Below are 15,884 nucleotides of genomic sequence, written 5' to 3' on the forward strand. Positions count from 1 at the left end.
TGTGGCCTATGGATTATATTTATAAGCTAATTCTGTTTTTTTAAAGTCAAGTCAGGCGCTGTTTGAGTGTTAGCTTTTTATTTTTGATTGCCGAGAACGAAAGCAACACTTATGAGATAGCAACTTGAGCTTTCTGACTGACTGTCTGCACTTTCTAAACAGGTCTTGTCTTAAAGTCTGCTCCTGAATAATGTAAAACACGTAATACGAATCAGAACCCAAATCAAATCAATCGTTCTTCTTCAGTTATTTACCTAATAATAGATTGTCCGGACTTTATGAAACGGTAGGTGAGCCATTTGTTTCCTGTGAGACTTTGCATAATCCCATAAATAAAAGTCAACGGTAATTGAATTGACCATGGTATTTTGTTTGGTATTCTTTTCTCTTTCACCATTACTGACTTCAAGTATTTGACGACGAAGTTCAGTTTTCAATCTTTCTACCGCTTCTATAGAACATCCGCGGATCTCTAATTCGTATCTGAAATAAATAAAGTATACAAAGTTGCTTTTTTGTAAATTGTGAAAGACGGGAGTCTATTTAATAACATACCATTAAAATGATTCAAAGAAAAAATTGAAACACTCCTTTTACAAGTTCGGATCGCTTTGCATGTAAATGTTTACAGAATTACTGAAATTCTGCTTTTCATCAAAGATCTAGCGATTAGTGAGGATGAGTGACAACTTCAATACTGCAATGAAGGGTGACAAACTGATAGGAGCAGTTTCTACCTCGTTTGACAATGCTGACTCCACAAAAGTATTAAAACCTCTTCTTAAAGTTAAAGTACATGAGAATAGTTATAATGAAAAAAGAAAAAACGAAACTAGGGGTAGTTTGTCCGATTTAAATTTTGTCCTACTCAAATTTAATTTCACTTTTTTACATTAGCAAGTGCAGGATTGCTGACCCAGTGTTCATTTGCCTTTTACCAGCCGCTGTTAAAGTGCACAGATCTAGGGTTTGTTTTTTACTTATTTTTTTTCATAAAGAATTAAAAAATTAAATTTTGTTAAATTTTGCCATTCGTATTCACTTAGTTAAACTAATTACTTTTCACACAACCTTCAAGAATTTTAAAAGATTCATTTTAGTGAGATAAGCCTTTTTAAAATAATGAACCAACACAGAGATGGAAATGGGCCAACTATTTGAATCCAACATTTACTTCAGAAGCATGATTTAAGTCAGAAAAAATCCAAACGTTACAATTACCAAATAAGTCAAATATGTGAAGTACAGGCACAAGAAAACGATGTAAAAAATTGTATTGTATCAAATTCTTGATGTTGTAAAATATGTTTGTACGAAAGTTAGAATTCAAATCATCAACAGAATTGTAAACTCCTCCTTAAAATATTTCCTGTGATCCTCTGTTTCATTTTTGCATTACAGTGTTTTAGATATAATTTTACAAACATTTTGGTCCATTAACATCATAACCGTTTAATTCAGTAATTGTTAACAGCATGACACATCACTAAAATTTATGAAGTAATTATCTTCACCTTAAAGACGTGGCACTCTAAAAAACTAAAATGTGTTTGTATGATAATAACTGACATATTTAACCCATTCATTTATTGTATGAGTGAGAGTAAGGCTACCATATATTGCACAGATGTCCTATTTGTTTTCAGAATAATCAATATTTTTCACTAAATGTGAGCATTGTACTCATTAATTTTTTTCCCATTGGTGATAAATAATTTTCAGAACTCATCAGGTATGATATATACTATTTTAATATATTTTACCTAACATCAGCTATCTGGTTCTGGCACCATGACAAAATACATGGTTAGCAATTCTAAGACTATTTTTATAACTAAATTTAATCCACTAGCCATAAATAAATAAATTTACAATCCACTAGCAAGTAAAAATAAAACAGTTTTACCCTATCTTGTAATGATGTGAAAAGTATAAGATTTTAATATTTTATATCAAGCAAGCCGAAAATTTTAAACAAAATTCTTTAAACTGAAATTCTGCCAAATTGGACGTTTTAAGACGAAATTTACCAAAAGTGGAAAATATTAAAACATTGGGAAGCAAAATTATATTGAAATCTTATACATTGAAAGGATATTGTTTTAAAAGATTTGTCTAAACTATTGATTTTGATGAACAATTTTAGATTAAAAATCCGGTTTTGGTATTTTTATTAACCTCATGAAATCTTTCAACAATCCTAAATATCTTGTACTTAAAATTGCATGACGCACACTTTTTTAAATTTACTTCGAGAGAAATTTCCTATTGCTACACAAAACTTAGCGACTAACATGTTATACCTGGAACCACTCTCCAAAACTGTTTGATTTCTAAGAATCTTCTTTAACTCCGAAGTATAACAGAGAATTCCAAAATATTCCAAAGTCTGTGGAACTCGATAATCAGCAAACATTGTCAGTTCATCTATGTTGTAAAACTCACCCAAGCCTTTGCCTATAATAAACATTTATTAGTGACAAAAACTAGGATATGAAAATGCAACAAACATTTAGATCAATGTCACTTCAATATCTATAAAAACGACCAATATTTTACCAGATCAAAGACAGATATTGTTCTTATTTTAACCTTGAAAGCAATCCCAAATATCTGCAACCAATATTTGTGCTCTTTTGTAGAAAGAAACTTTTTGTCCTTCATATTGTGACTCATCACGAAATGACTTAAAGTTTGAAACAATTGTTCTTATCAGAGCTATTGCATCTTTTTCACATGATCTGGAATAAAAACTTAATACTATCGAGATATTAGCTGACAACTTCCTACAAAACTTTTTAATGGTGTCATATTCATCTAAATTTTAAATCAACAGAAATGTTTAAATAGATACCATTAATACAAATACTGATTGTTTTAAAATCTTTCAAAATTATACACGAAGACCTAGATGATATTACTTCAAACAATTTAGAAAAGTTCCATTGAAGTTATTGAGCAATACAGATCCAGCATCATTTAAGGCTTCAACCCTTTCTCTCAGCAAGGGTATGTTGCTCTAAACATTATTTCAACCAAACAAGAAAAAAGTTTTCAAACAACAAAAACAGGTGAAATAAAAGTTTTACAGTTCTCAAATACGATAGTAAGGTAAGTAGGAGGAGTTGAAATAAGCACGGAATCCAAGTATATTGATGAAAACTATGACTTCACATTCCACCTATAATGCTAAGATACCAAATAGCTTTTCAAGTTGGCAGCTGGAAAGCTTTATGAAAGAAAGCAATTTCTGTTTCCTTCCTTATCTAAACTAAATTAAAGAGGTTTATGAAAATTTTCACTTACTTCAGTACTACTTCGAAATATGTGACTGAATGTGTTTTGATCCACACAACTCATAAATTTAGCATCAGTTATTGCAAAACCTTCATCTTGGGCACGTTTCAGTGCAGCAACTAGTGCCCAGTATCCAGTGTATGATACCTTTTCATACATGATCTGACAATATATGTTAATTAAGCTACTAATATATCATTAACGGTAGTTAACACCAACATGCACAGCAGTGTATTTATACTCTATCAGAAGACATACTAAACTATAATCCAGCACTCACAGTAAACTTTTCATCATTGCCATCTGGCCAAAAAGAAAAATTCAGTGTGTCCATAACAAATATGAAGTCAATCGCAGCTTCATTTGTAACCTTTGTATAAAAACAAAAAAGAATTTACAGTATTTGGCATTATGTTATCTAATGGAGGAAGTTAATTAATTTGGTAGAGTTTTGATAAAGTCTCAACATAAAAATAGTAACATACTAGCCATGATAAACATCACAAAAAACAATTTAATTAAGCATACTTTGAATATTTGAAAACTTTTTTGGCAACACAATTTGAATTCAAAAAATTAAAACTGGTAGCTAAATAATGTGTTCAATTCCATAAAGTGAAAACAAGTGCTGAAACAAGTTGCTTTTAATCAAAGAAGATTTGTCAGCAAGTATACTAAAGAAATCATTTTTCGATAATACTCAGTGGTTAAGCATCGATTGCCAAAAATGTATTTTAACAACACACAAATTTTACACTATTTCCAACATATGTGATGGTCGTGGCACTTATGACATTTGATCAAGTTTGAATTTTGGATTAGGTATGAATAAAGCTTTTCATGTGAGAGACAGGAAATAAGAAAAAATTTATAAGCACTTCAATGCCTAACAGGAATATCTTGTATCAGGTAGGCCTTACCTAACTTACGGTCAGGTACAACGGCACAAATCCTTTCACCAATACATTTACTGACTCTTTGATTTGAGGCTAACTTGTATTTTGGACCTGCCTCTCACTTTAAGAAGAAAACTTGCAATGCTATTTGTATTCAGTTGAAAAATGAAAAACTTTGCATTTAAGCTTTCAGATTTTATTACATTTGTAATCTAACTTGTTTTTTTTTAGGATTTGTAATCGATTTCGCCACAAGTAAGGAAAAATCCCTACAGTAGGAAATTTGGGGTTTTGTAGAGAGTAAAGTAAGAAATAAGTACACAAGCTAGAAACAAGATGTGTGCGGATTTATTAAATTACTTTGATCTTTAATATTGCAATAAAATTATTGTCTTAGTCAGAAAATTCTTAAGAAAATTAGTTAGTTGTAAAAAAATGAGGAAAACATGGCTTGACATTAGAAATAATACTGATCAGTTGCAGAAAACAATTCACTGTAATCCATTGTGACGCAAAATCTATTCGTTGATAAAAGTTGAAGTTAGTGTCGGCAGGCTGAATATAGGCCGTACTTTTGAACGGTCAATGTTACTTGTGCGTCATAAGGTATCTTTGAGTTAACCTACATACAATTTTTTCTATATAGTCATTATGGCAATAAATATACGAGTAATAGTGATATGTATCATTCTTGGTGAATGGTTTAGCATACAACTGTACAGCATTGAATTTTGTCCTGCTGGTGTGGTTCATTTGGCGCTGACAGATATAATATAATGAGTATTTTGTTCTTTTCTTTTGAAAAATGTTTTCATTTTCTACAAGAATGTTTCATTACAGTGATATTTTGCCATGTCTTATGTTGTTTCATATGTTCCTAACTGTACGATGTATTGATTTCAGTACATACATAGGGAAATTTAAACTTGGTTATATGTAAAAATGCCTATAAAGAATGGCAACACTGTTTATAATGCTGTAATAGATGGCTTGATGCAGCCAAAATATTAAAGCTCTTGTTTAATTTGTCATGGTTTAAAGTTTGCAAAATATGGTAAACATATTACCATATGCTTGGGCAAGGCTACTATTAATAACATTGCGAAGTCTGTAATTGACATACTTATTTCCACAGTGATAAACTCATTTATTTTGTGATATACTGTATACTGTTTATCTGTTGAATTTTAAGTTATATTTATCAAAAGCTTCTCTTTTCTTAAAGTGAGGGTAAATCCAAAAACAATTTGATCTAATATGAAAAAACAGTACTCACTGAATGTTCTGGTATAATAGTTATGAAAACCAATTCTTGGTTAGGTAATTATAAGCAAAGAAAATCACAAAATTTGCCTTAATGACATAGATGAAGGCTCTTGTGATGTTATAGGTAATCACAGACAGCATTTGCAAATTTATAAATTTAGCAATACCTACTGTATATCATGTATATATCTGTTACAGGTGTATAGATGACTCTATCTGCCAATAGCTTGATATGTGACAGTCTATAGCCCAAGCATGGCAACCAGTAGGGTGTTTTTTTGACAGGTAGCCTATGCGGTCCAAGGATACAGTCACTTCACTGACACAAATAATTGGGTTACCAGATATTTTATGTTTCAAACAATCGTAATTTATTGAGTTACAATGCTTTACATTGCTAATTTCTTCACATGACACCTAATTAGATGTAGGCTAAACTCTTATGGCCCACACTTCTAACCTCAGTAGACTACTGAGCAAGAAAAGCAAAATCATGTTTTCAAACAACTTGACTAACCTATGACATAACAAGAGCCTTCATCTACGTCACAATGAAGGCCAAAAATTGAGGCTTTTTGCGATTTTCTTTTGTCGATAACTACCTAACCACAAGTTATTTTTCAAAAGTATTTTACTAGAATGTTCAGTTAATGGTGTTCTTTCATCTAAGATCAACTTACTTTTGGACTTACACCTCACTTTAAAATAAGGATGTTTATGTAAAATTGCAATCAGCAAATACAAATGATTGTACAGTCTTTTGCTGTCCCTCATCAAGTAAATTATCATAATACATATTTTTATCTACAGAGCAATTTGTTACATATGCAAATTTCACCACAAAATACTGCATATATTGATCAAAAATTTTATCAAACCTTAAAATGAATTTTTCTATATACTTCCATCTACAATGGTAAACATATAAACAGTCAAATATACAGTAATATATTACAATAGATCCTACAATACAAGTAAATTACGTTTCATATTTGTATTAAAATTACTATTGGAAGTATCATAATATACAACTCACACTGGGATGCAATTTTTCTTTCTTCCAACCACCAATTGAAAATTTTCCATTCATTACCTTTTCAACCAACACCGAAGCAGTTTTCTTAATTCCATTTTCGTCAATGATAACATTCGTGCTGCGTTCAGCGATAAACTTTCCAGACTCCCTTGGCATACATAAAGGGGATGAACAACTAGTATCCGGCATAACGAACGCGGATTTTCTTAAATAAATTTTAGTGTCGCGATCATAGCCCAGTAACGTTACAGTCTTATGTACATTGTACAACTCTTCGATCGTTAACTTAGTTGTCTGAGTGTAATAAGAACTGAAAAAAAAACAAGTCAGCAAGTTTTGATTTAGGGTATTCCCACATTTCGAAAACGTTTCTTTGGATTTGGAGTAAAAATAAATAATACGGTACTGCTTTTTTTTCCTTTTCGATGTTTTGTTACTTTAGTCATGAAATTTGTAAATTACAACTGTAGGATTGTTACCAAACTATTTTTATGAATGGATTAAACACAAAAGCAACGTAAAAACATCTAAAAGTAAAAATGCAGTAGAAAGCATTTTAAATAAAATGAACGATAAAATATAGGACAGTTTATAAAAAAGAAATCAACAACAATCAATTGTCTACGAAATATTTGTGCACCAATTGCTTTGGGGTCAGGTTCTGGGATATTGGTCGCAGCGAAATGACCATGGTGGAAATAAAAGAACCACAAAGAGCAAAGAAGAGAATACATCCTGATGGTATATGAGAAACATTTGCGATGTCGTCGGCCTGTAGTTTAGCAGGAGAATTTTTATAAACGAGCGGTCGACAACTTAACGGCCCTCAAAAGTTCCATTACTTCCATTAAATTCCATTGCTCGTAGGCCGTAGATAATTTTTTAACAAGGTGGGTAGTTTCGTGAAATCATAGTAGCCTAACTCCATTTTATTAATTTTAAAAATATACAGCATGCTACACGCGACTTGGTGGAAATGACGTTACTCAATCATCAATTATCGCTAGCTAGAGCCGTCGGGGCAATAAAATTTAGGGTTAAACGGTTTCATAGGATGCATGAAAAGGGTAGTTTTCAGGCAACTGATTCCAACGTAATTTGAAGAAGCGACCTTAAGTTGACCATTCATCGTTTCTGTTGTGGCAATGCTAAGCCCTAGTGACGGCTATAATCAGCCAGACCTAGACAAGTGTTGGATTATGTCAATTCCAGATTAACCATTATTCAATGCATATCCGGGTATTTAGCATATTAAGTTATGGTTGTGTTTCTGGAAAATATCGGCGCCAATCAATTTAAGGTTTCAGATTCTCTACGCTGGTTTTTGGCTACCTGAATATGTGTGCGTAGGCTTCTCCTCTTATAGATTTATCACATAAAAAGTAAAGGTACCTTCGTCGTGACTGCTATGTTTTTGTTAGCGTTGGTTTGGATGTTGAATAAGTAAATGGATGTCGGTCAAAGTTTCAGGGAGGCTGGTTATATGATTTATCAATTGAAAAGATTTAAACATTTTATTACGATAAACAAATCCTTACCTATGTATTACTTCGTTTTTGCAACAACCAGAAATTTTATTTGAAACCTGAGAGTTGAATTCACTGAATGAATCAAAGACATCTTTGGATGTCATCATTTTGTCAAGTTGCGCTGTTTTCTCTGCAAGAGGTTTTTAGCACTCTACGCACATGCACATAAGTGTAAAGAACGTAAAGTTACAACGAAAATGGAACAGAATGTGAGTACGAATTCGGTTCCGATTTTTTTTATTCAAACTTAAGCCCGAACCCGACTTACATATCTGAAAAAGGTTATAATGACAAAAAATTCTACTCTTAACCAACAATTTAATGTTTTGGGACTGGTGAAGTGCCTGGAGAGAATTGGCGCCTTTTTGGCTCGTTGGGAAATCATAGTTTTAATCGATAGGTATGCCTATGCCCGTAGAAAAACTGCGAGAATTGTGCTCCCCATGCAACGCCAATGATCCTAGAAAAAATGCAACGCACAAGTATTGTAGATCTCGGTCTTAGGTTAATATAAAATCGATTTTAAACTAAGCAAGTTTGAAAAAGTATGGAAGGTCCTCTTCATGCCATACCTAAGCACATCCATATTCAGGGTGTAGCCTATAGCCAGGAAACATATTTTGAGGGAGCGATATCTTTCTGTCACTGATGACGTCATGAACGTATTGGGTTGAACGAGAATTCGTGCAAGCAATCGCTGTACTTACAAAGAAAAACTGAAACAACATTTCAAGAAGAACGTTTAGTAACGAAGTTAGTTACCAATCACATCGACAAGAATGCAATGGTGACTATGAAGTAGAAAGCAAATTAAAAGTACGACAATAACGGAAAAATTAAGCTTGGTAAATAAAAAAAACAAGATTATTCCACAGCTTGAAGTTTGTACATTGTGGCACCACTTTTTAGTAAATATCCCTGATTATTAAGGGAGTCAATCAAATTCGTAACACTGCTGCCAACATCAACTTTTTCCGCAATATTTCGTATGTCGCTTATACTAAAGTTATTACTGGAACGAATTTCTGCTGCCTAGAAAACAGGAATCAAATGAATCAATCATTTTCCAGATTAACAGATATATTCACTGTTCAGTATTCGTATCGTTACCCTCCTTACCTTTATTAGGGCTGCAAGTAGGCGCTTCACCTTGCTTCTGACGCTTACGCCAGAACCATGCATCGAACGATCAAATATAAGTGCGTCGGTTTCGTCCGAGTAAGTGTCGTACAAACTGTGACGCATTATTTCAACAACGTCTGCCGCGTCATCACCGGTAACGACCGTCCTACATGGATGAGATAACGTTTGAACGCTGTATAGTGTATATGCCAAATACTTGTATTGAAAACCACAGTAAGCTAATTGGTTTTGGAAGAACAAACCGTAATTCGATTTTGGCGCGAGCTTCTGATAATCTTTTCAGCGATTCCAATTGTCGAGTAGTAATTGGGGTGCTGTCTGACTGATGACCTTTCTGCCTCAGTTCCAAGTAAAAGTTTTTCAAACCCTGTGTAACGTAGAACAAAGGATAAAACTATTCGTGAAACTAAAAATTGCTGATGGTAGAAAAGCTCATAGATCAAATTTAAACATCTAACTTGCCTGACAAGCTTCAGGGCTTAATTTTATCTGTTTGTTATTCTTGCGTGCGTAAGCAATGTATTTCCACAATAAAAAATGTGGTACGGGATCACAATCATCTCTGCTCGCATAGTTCATCAGCTTTTCCTTGAGAGAACCCTGTGCAAGACAAAGTTTGAATATGATGAACATTTTGATGTTAATGGGTTAAAAAAGTAAACCTAACACAGCAAACGGCAAAAATAGGAATAGCGAAAACGAACGTACTCTTTGTTTTTGTAAATAACGTTTGTTAATAACAAAATTAGTTACAGAAAAACAAACCTTTCAGAGAAAAGTTTGGGAAATCACTATACTCTAAAAATAGTACTGAAAACGAATACAAGCATAATCAGAAAATAAATTTGCTATCAAATTATTTCTTTTTTGTTTCAAAAATTCATAGTTCAAAATTTCTTTCTTTCCGTCTTCGGAACCCATTGTATTCCCTTACAAGTCGTAGGGGCAGCAACCCAGGCCAATTTGGCGAAAGGAATAGAAAGGGTAACCAGGCCAGGTTAGTGATGCGCTTGTACCACCTGATCGTTGGTCGACCTACTGTTCTTTTTACAAGTTGGTGTGACAAGCATGACTTGATTTGAACATCTCTCCTGGAGCATTTTACTACTGTGACTATACCATCGTTGTTATAATCTCTTAATTCGAAGAAGATGAGGAACTCAACATCAATTTATGGCTTTAAATGTTATGCGTTTGATCTGGTAGTATTACGGTATGGTATGATAACCTTCATCTTTGGCTGAGAAAAGTCTTTGCACGACTTACACCATGGACTCTTAAAAATCCCTTTTCTAAGCCCTGCACCGTGAATGCACTCTTTTGGGCATTATCCAGGATTCATGGCCAAATGTGACAATGACAACCAAATGTAGAAGTCCACATATGACTGCACTCACTATTCCGATGCAAGTGTCCAATTCAATGTTCTGCATTTCATCACTTGTGAATTGCGCTCCTAGTTACTTGAGCTCTCTACCTGCTTTAGTGTTTCTCGGCACACTGGCAATGAACACTAAAGCAGGATTTCTCGAAGGGTAGAGTATCTCAGTTATCAACATTATGTTTATGTTCATCCGAGAGTCCTTGCAAAGAGTTGCAAAACAATCGAGTGCATATTGAAGATCAGATTTAGAAATGCAGATCATTTGCAAACATCAGGTGACTGAGCCTACAGTACCGTTTTCAACCACGACACACACTTTGTCTCAACTTCATTCAGAAACTCAACATATTATGATGTTGAACTTCGGGCAAACTCCTGCATACAGTACAAGCTTTGTACCTGTACATTTAGCTGTAAAAAATAGGGTGAGTATCCTTGTACCTGTCTTAGGCAGAACCTGTTCGATTGACATCATAGCAGACGAGTTGCATAAACTAAACAGTTCCAGAGCAATAACAATTTGTTTAAGAGACCCTTACAATATCTAAGTGATAGGTGCTTGGCTTTTTCAACTAGTTATTATGATAATTTAATCTTTAACTATGGTATTCTATCTGGATAACTTATTTCTATGGTATGATAATCTTTATCCCGAGATAAAGTTATCTTTTTCCTGAGAAAAACATTTTTAGTCTGACCAATTACTTTCGACCGGTCTTGCTATATGTATCTTTTTGAAAACTAAATTTCCTTACGTTTAGCTGAAAAATTCAATGAGACACTCAAGCTCTTCTACCATGACCGGGCAGTAATCCATTGATAAGATAACTGAAGATGATCAACTCAAACAACACTAACTAATGACAGCATCATCTCCTCCTTTTTAGCTTTAATTCGGTCACTTGCCTTTTCAGCATGGGATTCACATTGATAAGCTGCAGCCAGCTCTTCTGCTTTATTCTTGTTTCTTTTCTTCCCGGTGTGCATTGCCATAACATGGTCAGATAACAATCTGTAACATGTAGTTTTTCAATATTTAAGTAAGTGTTGTACAAACTGATCAACATATCCAAAATATACAGAAAGGTTTCCATATTAAAAAGCTTACTTGTCACGCTGTTCATTAGGAGTGTCAAGTAGAATATAAACAAGATCAAATCGTGACAATAGAGCACCACCCATGCGTAAATTTTCTGAAACTGTCTTAGCTTTGTTATAGTGACCACCAGAAGGGTTAGCAGCAGCAACAATGGAACACCTAAAATTCATCAATGAAAAGTTTACCCAAAAGGGAGTTGAAAAATGCAGCCAATAACTGGAATCCAAATTTCTTTTTTTACTAAATTTTTGCTACTGGTATAAATTATTTTTAATGTGATGAAGTTTTAGATAAGATAAGTTGACTGAAACAGCTTTTACCTAGCTGGCATGTTACATACAACACCGGCCTTGGCAATACTAATGCTCTGTTGCTCCATTGCTTCAAGCAAAGCTTGGTGCTGATTGCTCATTTTATCAAATTCATCAATGCAGCATACCCCCTGGTCAGCAAGAACAAGAGCACCAGCTTCTAATGAGGTATCTCCAGTACTGGAGTCCCTATGTAGGAATAAAATCTTCAGTAAAAATGCAAAGAGCATTAAAAAATGCAAAAACCTTAAAATACCCATGAACTCATTGGGATTGGTAACTGGTCACATATTTCTTTATGAAACCCACAAGGTCTGAATACATCTTTTGCTATCTCAATAACATTCTTAAAAAATCATATTAAAAATGTGAATCATGTGCGAAGTATACCAATGCACACCCATATCAAGATTCAGGATCAAGTATTGAAGGATTATTAAGTCAGAAGTCTTCCTCTCAAAGCCTTCATATAGTCATGTAATGGTATATTTTATCCAAAATCATAACCCATGTATACGTTTGGTTATGTAGTGACCTGGATAAGGTGACAGTCAATCCACTATTAGAAGAGGCATTGCCACAGACATATACACCTCGTGGAGCCAATCTACTGACGGCTTGTAAAAGTTGACTTTTTCCCAAACCAGGATCACCAACAAGCAGAATATGAGAGTTTCCTCTAACAGGCATCCGATCCTTTTGGTTGTCTTCTTTCTGGCTACCTCCAAACAAACTGAGTAAGAGTCCCGCCTAAAATCAATTTGACAATAAACTAATAAGCTTCTATCGTCAACCGCCAACTTCTTTTGAATTAACTTCACCATAAAAAGTATGGAGGCATTGTAATGGTAATACAACACAAGTGAAGCATCTACTTGTCCAATGTTTTAAAACAATGGACAAAACACTATACCTTCACCATATCTTGACCATAAATGGTGGGGCACAAGGAAGAAACTAACAGTGGAAAAACATCATTCTGCTTTTGAATTTCATTAATTCCAGCCAAGTCACGTTCACTGAAGTCCAACAAATGTTCAGGAGAGTTACTTCTACAGTCTGTTAGAAATTTCATAAAAGTGTTTACCTTTACCGTCTATCTATAGATCTTAAGAAGTAGTGAAATACAGTTTCTTAAACAATTACGTAGTTATGAAATATTGCAAGCTTCAGTTTTTCAAATGCGAATGCAATAGAGCTTATGAATTAATTCCTCTTCCCCTAAATATCACTTAAGACAAACTACATGGGCACAAGCGTTAGCTCTCATAACCTTTGATTATGGTGCCTCTAGTGTTGTTTACATGATTTCCTTCTATGTACAGCAAAAACATTGACTTGTCTTTTACTTTCCATCTTCCATCTTCTGACTTCTTTACTTTTACTATTCCTAGAGAATGACAAATTTAGTGTCTTTCTGTGTGTGCACAAGAACTTTTGTAGTACAGTATTTGAAATAATGGTTATATTCCTACAAAATGTAGAGCTGCAAAAACCAGTAAAAGAAAATATCACCTGTGATGGTAACCACATCTCCTGGTGATGCTGCATCAGTCAGATCCCGTGTTAATTCAACTTCAATCGTACGTGGCATTCTACCAGTTTCTCTTTGCTCATCTGAGGCAGACTCCTAACGTAATATTTAAACAGAGAAGGGTTTACTGCTTTATACTTACACAAACTTAAACATCAAAGGTTATGAATATTCTAATTCGGGCTGAGAGTGGTTTCATTTTCTTGCGGAAACGGCAAAACTATAAACCGAACAAAAAAAACAACAATGATTTCACGTACAAATACAATCAATTGCTCCATCTTTGGTCTCTAAATGTTTTATGAATTTTTAATTGCCAAACGAATACTTCGATTTTATTGTAACTATCACTACTGCTTCAAAATATACCACAAATGTAGAGTCTACGCCATTCAATGGTATAATCAACTAAAGCTTTATTAACTATTAAGGTGTGGGGTAGCCATATTTCACTGGTTGTTTGTAGCTGGCAACTGGCAGGCGCATCCAATCATTACAATATTACATTATTATGAAAAATCTAATTACACGAGATTTGATTGTTGAACAAATACTATGTAATAAGTTATTGTTCTATAGCACCTTCTACCAGAACATTGTATCACCACAAATTTTTATATCAAAACAGCGTTCCAGCTTACTTTCAGCACTGACTTCAACATAATTAACAAAGACAAATGACAACAATCGTAACCAGCTCACCTGCAATTTGATTAACTGCCAATCGGTTATTTCAGTCAAAGGGTGATTGCGTTGTGGCTCAAAAGTGCGACCTTTGCAATTATATCCAAGGCAAGATGTTGGAGTCATATAGTTGTTGTCAATTAAAAGTATTGCTTGAAGATGTCCACAAGCCACACATTTGAAAGCCATAGTAGTACACAAAGGCTTTACATTGCTTACCTTAGAGAGTACATTGCTAATACTAAACCACATTCCATTTGCAATTTATTTTTACAGCTAGTATTTCATGGTACAATTAATGAATACATACCTTCACAAGCGTTCCTTTGATTGCCACAAGTTTGCCGTATGTTCTGGCTTTAAGGTGCTTTAAAGCGGTCAGTGGTTCATAGTTATACAATCTGGCTCTAAAATTCAAAATGAACGTCGTATAGTACTAAAACATAGCCAACATAAATAAACTCGCAAGAACACTTCAGAAAATAATGGAAATGTACCTTATCACAGGAACATCTGCAAGTGAGCTAACCAGTTGGCTTTGTGCTTGGCCAGCTAGTGATTGATATTTCTTAATGATGTGTTGATGTGTTGCAAGCCCTGTATGTGGCAAATTGACTAATTTAACAAAATAAAACATGACAGCTGACAATTTGAAAAATAGCTTGAAGTTCAAATTACACAGCTTGCTAATGCAAGTTGAAGTAGAATACCTAAACAACTGATGGTATGTTCAGGTTTTTGGCTTAATTCTTCCATGAGCATTGGGATCTTTTCAGCAACAGCTTTGTGAGTAGCCAAATCTTTGCAATCAACTGATACACTTCCCTTCGTGCAATTAACATTCATATCATGTTCCTTGAAGTAATCATCCATGTACAGTTCAAATATCTATAGATATAATATCGTACATAGTTTATCAATAACTTGTGAAAAAATAAATGTTAGTCTGCAACTCTTTGTGGCTTTGTAATTGATTATTTTGCTTCATTTAAATAGATATCCACACACACAACAATAGATAACCTTTATTCTCTCTACAGTTGCAGATTGGGCAAAGTAGTCTTCAGTAGGAAAGTAATGTCTCCATGCCTGGTAAGGAGTATGTCGACTGGATGAGGCTGTCGGCCCTATGTTGATTTGAGGTTGAGCTGCTGATACAATGTGTGGCCCTCGATGGAAATTTCTAGTTACAATGTAGTATTCTACTATACTTATAATTAATATCTTACATGTTATTGATACATGAAAAAGATGGACCCGATTTACGTTGATACTTCATCACAATCTTTACTAGTATACATAGTTGGTCCCCCAAGACAACTATTTGAAACTTGAATATGATGCTATGTTAAACTTCATTATATACATGTTTGCACATTGTACCCAACGTTTCGATGCAAAAAAACTAAAACCATTGCCTTGTCATTTAAAATGACTGAAGGGTAAAAAATATCTTTTACTTTCCAATTTTTGACTTTGGCATAATTCATTAAATCTCTTACGTTTAGCTATTTGGTGAACTTTTATCTGTTTTACACTTATTGTTTAAGGCCTTACCTTGCTTGAAACCAATGCCCTTTCTTTTTGGCAGGATTCTTTGATGCACTTGTTGGTGTCTTTTTATTTGACATGTTGTTGAATGCTTTATGAACAACATGCACTGGTAACTTAACTTACATAACACTTCCTTAAGAATATAAATCCA

At 33.9% G+C, this 15,884-nt stretch overlaps 2 protein-coding genes across 3 annotated transcripts; both read right to left on the reverse strand.

Moving 5' to 3' along the window:
• Positions 1-61: 61 nt before the first annotated feature.
• LOC143444904 (queuosine 5'-phosphate N-glycosylase/hydrolase-like) lies at positions 62-6,789 on the reverse strand. 2 transcript variants are annotated; one of them, XM_076943698.1, is made up of 8 exons: positions 6,496-6,789; positions 3,578-3,667; positions 3,307-3,459; positions 2,922-3,019; positions 2,593-2,741; positions 2,304-2,457; positions 255-483; positions 62-183 (listed from the first exon to the last, which is right to left on the reverse strand). In XM_076943698.1, the coding sequence occupies exons 1-7, from the start codon at positions 6,682-6,684 to the stop codon at positions 255-257; spliced, it is 1,062 nt and encodes a 353-aa protein (XP_076799813.1). In that variant the 5' UTR covers positions 6,685-6,789; the 3' UTR covers positions 62-183. The 2 variants fall into 2 exon arrangements, with proteins under 2 accessions (XP_076799813.1, XP_076799812.1); XM_076943697.1 differs by lacking the exon at positions 62-183 and having other exon boundaries at positions 224-483.
• Positions 6,790-8,751: 1,962 nt separating this feature from the next.
• LOC143444902 (DNA helicase MCM8-like) lies at positions 8,752-15,877 on the reverse strand. The gene is made up of 17 exons (XM_076943693.1): positions 15,737-15,877; positions 15,203-15,362; positions 14,890-15,067; positions 14,677-14,776; positions 14,490-14,586; positions 14,198-14,398; positions 13,477-13,591; positions 13,235-13,351; positions 12,875-13,020; positions 12,497-12,711; positions 11,971-12,150; positions 11,660-11,809; positions 11,458-11,563; positions 9,630-9,767; positions 9,410-9,534; positions 9,144-9,312; positions 8,752-9,056 (listed from the first exon to the last, which is right to left on the reverse strand). Exons 1-17 carry the CDS (start codon positions 15,808-15,810, stop codon positions 8,889-8,891), a joined length of 2,439 nt encoding a protein of 812 aa, XP_076799808.1. The 5' UTR covers positions 15,811-15,877; the 3' UTR covers positions 8,752-8,888.
• Between the last annotated feature and the right edge of the window lie 7 nt (positions 15,878-15,884).

Source organism: Clavelina lepadiformis, chromosome 2, assembly GCF_947623445.1.
Source record: "Clavelina lepadiformis chromosome 2, kaClaLepa1.1, whole genome shotgun sequence".
Taxonomy (NCBI): Eukaryota; Metazoa; Chordata; class Ascidiacea; order Aplousobranchia; family Clavelinidae; genus Clavelina; species Clavelina lepadiformis.